Here is a 6,000-nt window from a genome sequence, read left to right on the forward strand (position 1 = left end):
GGAGTATGATACCATAATGAGTGAGGGGGGGTGTAATACTATAATGAGTGGGGGGGGGGGGTCAACGTTACGGGGTACAGTAGTGGGTGGGGACGGGGAGGTCTGGTGGGTTTACTGTGGGGGTCTCCGAGTGCGTGTGTGGGAGCTGAGGAAGTTGTGTGCTGGGGCGGGGCGGGGTGTATGTGGTGTGGCGTTGCCTGCAGCAGCAGTAGCAGCGGCCGGGCCCCGGTCTGTCCTGTCCTGTCCTGTCACTACCGTCGGTCGGCGGCTCCGAGGGGGGGCGGGCACCTCCCACTCACCCAGCTCCGATTTCCCGTACTTGTGGCCGGCGACCTGGTGGCTGAGGGGTGTGCAGCCGTTGGGGAAGCGGTGGAGCCCCAGTCCCAGCCCCAGGCTCGGGGCCGGCGGAGCCTGTCCGCCCGCGCTCACCCCGCTCTCCATCATCGCCGATCGGTCCGACTGACTGGCTGACTGACTGACCCGACACTACCGGCCGAGCGTCGCGACTCCGACTGGTCGGCACAGGCCGTGGCTCGGGCTCGGCCTCGGCCGCCGCCACCGCCGCCGTCTCACACCCATGGACGCTCCTCCGCCCCCGGAGCCGCCGCCGCCGCCCCCCCCGCGCGCCCGCCCCGGAACTGACGCCAGCGCGCGCACAGGCGGTTGGCAGTCGGCAGTCCCGCGCTAAGCCCAGTGCAAACTGGACCATCGCATCGCATCGGGGCTCCGGTGCAAACGGTGAACGCGATAAATGCAGCCCGTGCAAAGTGGTAGGGTGGGAGGAAATGCAAAGCTTATGCAAAGGCTAAACTGGACCATCGGGGCTCCGGTGCAAATGGGAACGGGATAAATCCAGCCCGTGCAAGTGGTGCTGGGGTTGAAGGGTCAAGTCAAGTCAATTTTATTTGTATAGCACATTTAAAAACAACCCACGTGACCAAAGCGCTGCACATCTGATTAGGGGTGCAAGTGATGGGGTTGAAGGGTGCAAGTGGTGGGGTTGAAGGGTGCAAGTGGGGGGGGGGGGGGGGTGGAAATAAATGCAAAGCTTGTGCAAAGCCTAAACTGGAACATCGAGGCTCCGGTGCAAGTGGGGACGGAATAAATCCAGCCCGTGCAAGTGGTGGGGTTGAATGGTGCAAGTGGTGGGGTGGGAAGAAATGCAAAGCTTTTGCTTTGCCATCAGGGCTCTAGTGCAAGTGGGGATGGAAAGAAATGCAACCCGTGCAAGGTGCTGGGGCTGAAGTGAAAGTGGGGATGGAAAATTGCGTGCTTGTGCTACAGTGCAAGTGGGGATGGAAAGTACTGCAACCCGTGCAAGGTGCTGGGGCTGAAGTGCAAGTGGGGATCGAAGCATTTCCAACATTATTTTTATTTAAAATTCTAATATTGGTAGTTCTCTGTTTTTCGGTGGAAAGGTGTGCGGTGAAGTAGCTGGCCATGTGATTTGGGAAATAGCAGTTTAGCCTTCACATTGCAAAGTCACAACTGGGCAACATTTAGCAGGATAAAGCGATGAGCCTCCACAAGTTCTCAGACTGGTTATTTTTAGCCCGTGTTTTAATAGGATGGAGGAGTGAACACTACAAAGTGAATGAGCAGCAACACACACAGGCCACCATCAGCTTGTGTTTTGGTGGTGATGGGGCAACTTGATTTAGTCCTTCAGGTTACACGTCCAAGGTCAATACTTAATGCCCATTCCTAATTGTCATAAAGCATGGAAACAGGCCCAATTCTTCCATGCTGGCCAATATACACCATCTAAGCTATTGTTATTTACCAACCCTTGATCTGGATGACCTTGCTTAGCAAATTCTATGGGTAGTTGAGGGAATTGTGGAGGCAAATCATGAAAGGCCACCGATTACTTTTCCTTAAAGACATTAAAAGACGTTTGGACAGGTACATGAACAGGGAAGGTTTAGAGGGACATGGGCCAAATGCGAGCAGTTGGGGCATTTTAGTCAACATGGATGAGTTGGGACGAAGGGCCTGTTTCCGTGCTGTACGACTGACATTTGAGGAAGCTGGATTGTTTTTTAAAACAATCTAATTGTTCCATGGTCACCAATGCCATTATAAAAAAAAGTTTATTCAATTGACAATTAGTTCTACAGCCCGGTTGAACTTAGACTCAGCTTTCTACATTGCCCATCCAAGTTTTTGGATTGCATGTCCAATAACCAACCCATCATGCTTTATATTCTGCGCTAACATGAACTACGAAAGATGTAGTAACTACAAGTAGGTACGGAGTGAAGAGGTAGATGTTGGCTAGGAAAATAACTGCAGATGCTGGTACAAATCGAAGGTATCACAAAATGCTGGAGTAACTCAGCAGGTCAGGCAGCATCTAGGAAAGAGTGAATGGGCGACGTTTCGGGTCGACACCCTTCTTCAGACTGATGTTGGCTGCTCACTTTAACACCATGTTATAGGAAAGATGTCAAGCTGGAAAGGGAACAGAAAAGATTTACGAGGATGTTGCCACAGGCTAGAGGGTCTGAGCTTTCCCTATAGCTCAGACCCTCTAGCCCTGGCAACATCCTCGTAAATCTCTGTTCCCTTTGTGCAAAGTGCTCACCCAGTCTGCATTCGGTTTCTCCAGTGTAGAGGAGGCTACATTGTGAACATTGAATGTTGTACACCAGGTTACAAAAGAATTCAGGGTGGCGCAGCGGTAGAGTTGCTGCCTTACAGTCCCACAAGACTATGGGGCTGTTCTCCCCGTGACCGCGTGGGTTTTCTCCGGGTGCTTTGGTTTAATCTCACATTCCAAAGACGTACAGGTTTGTAGGTTGATTGGCTTTTGTAAATTATCTCTAGGATGGTGCTAGTGTATGGGGTGGTCGCTGGTCGGCGCGGACTCAGTGGGCCGCATGGCCTGTTTGTTTCCTTGGTTCGATGAAAGTGAAGAAATGAAAGTCCAGGCATTGCACCTAGATGGAATTGCATGGGAACTGCCACAGGACGGGGGGAAGGGCAGGCCAGGGAGTCGTAAAGTGGGCAATCCCTTCGAATGCTGAAAGGGACTGGCAATTTGTACCCTTGTGAGGAAGATGCTATGAGGTTGCAGGGTGACTTGGACAGGTTGTGTGAGTGGGCGGATGCATGGCAGATGCAGTTTAATGTGGATAAGTGTGAGGTTATCCACTTTCGTGGTAAGAATAGGAAGGCAGAGTATTATCTGAATGGTGTCAAGTTAGGAACAGGGGATGTACAACGTGATCTGGGTGTCCTAGTGCATCAGTCACTGAAAGGAAGCATGCAGGTACAGCAGGTACAGCAGGCAGTGAAGAAAGCCAATGGAATGTTGGCCTTCATAACAAGAGGAGTTGAATATAGGAGCAAAGAGGTCCTTCTACAGTTGTACAGGGCCCTAGTGAGACCGCACCTGGAGTACTGTGTGCAGTTTTGGTCTCCAAATTTGGGGAAGGATATTTTTGCTATTGAGGGCGTGCAGATAAGATTTACTAGGTTAATTCCCGGAATGACGGGACTCATATGTTCAGAAAGACTTTCAGAAAGCCTTCGACAAGGTCCCACATAGGAGATTGGTGGGCAAAATTAGAGCACATGGTATTGGAGGTAGGGTACTGACATGGATAGAATGTTGGTTGACAGACAGAAAGCAAAGAGTGGGGATAAATGGGTCCCTTTCAGAATGGCAGGCAGTAACTAGTGTGGTACCGCAAGGCTCAGTGTTGGGACCGCAGCTATTTACAATATACATCAATGACTTGAATGAAGGGATTAAAAGTACCATTAGCAAATTTGCAGATGATACAAAGCTGGGTGGCAGTGTGAACTGTGAGGAAGATGCTATGAGGTTGCAGGGTGACTTGGACAGGTTGTGTGAGTGGGCAGATGCTTGGCAGATGCAGTTTAATGTGGATAAGTGTGAGGTTATCCACTTTGGTGGTAAGAATAGGAAGGCAGATTATTATCTGAATGGTGCCAAGTTAGGAAAGGGGGACGTACAACGTGATCTGGGTGTCCTAGTGCATCAGTCACTGAAAGGAAGCATGCAGGTACAGCAGGCAGTGAAGAAAGCTAATGGAATATTGGCCTTCATAACAAGGGGAGTTGAATATAGGAGCAAAGAGGTCCTTCTACAGTTGTACAGGGCCCTAGTGAGACCGCACCTGGAGTACTGTGTGCAGTTTTGGTCTCCAAATTTGAGGAAGGATATTCTTGCTATTGAGGGCGTGCAGATTAGATTTACTAGGTTAATTCCCGGAATGACGGGACTATCATATGTTCAGAAAGACTTTCAGAAAGCCTTCGACAAGGTCCCACATAGGAGATTGGTGGGCAAAATTAGAGCACATGGTATTGGAGGTAGGGTACTGACATGGATAGAATGTTGGTTGACAGACAGAAAGCAAAGAGTGGGGATAAATGGGTCCCTTTCAGAATGGCAGGCAGTAACTAGTGGGGTACCGCAAGGCTCGGTGTTGGGACCGCAGCTATTTACAATATACATCAATGACTTGGATGAAGGGATTAAAAGTACCATTAGCAAATTTGCAGATGATACAAAGCTGGGTGGCAGTGTGAACTGTGAGGAAGATGCTATGAGGTTGCAGGGTGACTTGGACAGGTTGTGTGAGTGGGCGGATGCTTGGCAGATGCAGTTTAATGTGGATAAGTGTGAGGTTATCCACTTTGGTGGTAAGAATAGGAAGGCAGATTATTATCTGAAAGGTGTCAAGTTAGGAAAGGGGGACGTACAACGTGATCTGGGTGTCCTAGTGCATCAGTCACTGAAAGGAAGCATGCAGGTACAGCAGGCAGTGAAGAAAGCCAATGGAATGTTGGCCTTCATAACAAGAGGAGTTGAATATAGGAGCAAAGAGGTCCTTCTACAGTTGTACAGGGCCCTAGTGAGACCGCACCTGGAGTACTGTGTGCAGTTTTGGTCTCCAAATTTGGGGAAGGATATTTTTGCTATTGAGGGCGTGCAGATAAGATTTACTAGGTTAATTCCCGGAATGACGGGACTCATATGTTCAGAAAGACTTTCAGAAAGCCTTCGACAAGGTCCCACATAGGAGATTGGTGGGCAAAATTAGAGCACATGGTATTGGAGGTAGGGTACTGACATGGATAGAATGTTGGTTGACAGACAGAAAGCAAAGAGTGGGGATAAATGGGTCCCTTTCAGAATGGCAGGCAGTAACTAGTGTGGTACCGCAAGGCTCAGTGTTGGGACCGCAGCTATTTACAATATACATCAATGACTTGAATGAAGGGATTAAAAGTACCATTAGCAAATTTGCAGATGATACAAAGCTGGGTGGCAGTGTGAACTGTGAGGAAGATGCTATGAGGTTGCAGGGTGACTTGGACAGGTTGTGTGAGTGGGCAGATGCTTGGCAGATGCAGTTTAATGTGGATAAGTGTGAGGTTATCCACTTTGGTGGTAAGAATAGGAAGGCAGATTATTATCTGAATGGTGTCAAGTTAGGAAAGGGGGACGTACAACGTGATCTGGGTGTCCTAGTGCATCAGTCACTGAAAGGAAGCATGCAGGTACAGCAGGCAGTGAAGAAAGCTAATGGAATATTGGCCTTCATAACAAGAGGAGTTGAATATAGGAGCAAAGAGGTCCTTCTACAGTTGTACAGGGCCCTAGTGAGACCGCACCTGGAGTACTGTGTGCAGTTTTGGTCTCCAAATTTGAGGAAGGATATTCTTGCTATTGAGGGCGTGCAGATTAGATTTACTAGGTTAATTCCCGGAATGACGGGACTATCATATGTTCAGAAAGACTTTCAGAAAGCCTTCGACAAGGTCCCACATAGGAGATTGGTGGGCAAAATTAGAGCACATGGTATTGGAGGTAGGGTACTGACATGGATAGAATGTTGGTTGACAGACAGAAAGCAAAGAGTGGGGATAAATGGGTCCCTTTCAGAATGGCAGGCAGTAACTAGTGGGGTACCGCAAGGCTCGGTGTTGGGACCGCAGCTATTTACAATATACATCAATGAC

General features: G+C 49.2%; 1 protein-coding gene across 1 annotated transcript in view; it reads right to left on the reverse strand.

Annotated features, from left to right (window-relative positions):
* ipmkb (inositol polyphosphate multikinase b) overlaps positions 1-596 on the reverse strand; it is a 77,254-nt gene extending 76,658 nt beyond the window's left edge. The window contains exon 1 of the mRNA XM_078413194.1: positions 300-596. Within this exon, the coding sequence (XP_078269320.1) occupies positions 300-444 (145 nt within the window). The 5' untranslated portion in view covers positions 445-596. The remainder of the gene's footprint in view (positions 1-299) is intronic.
* Between the last annotated feature and the right edge of the window lie 5,404 nt (positions 597-6,000).

This window comes from Rhinoraja longicauda, chromosome 16 (genome assembly GCF_053455715.1).
Source record: "Rhinoraja longicauda isolate Sanriku21f chromosome 16, sRhiLon1.1, whole genome shotgun sequence".
Classification (NCBI taxonomy): Eukaryota; Metazoa; Chordata; class Chondrichthyes; order Rajiformes; family Arhynchobatidae; genus Rhinoraja; species Rhinoraja longicauda.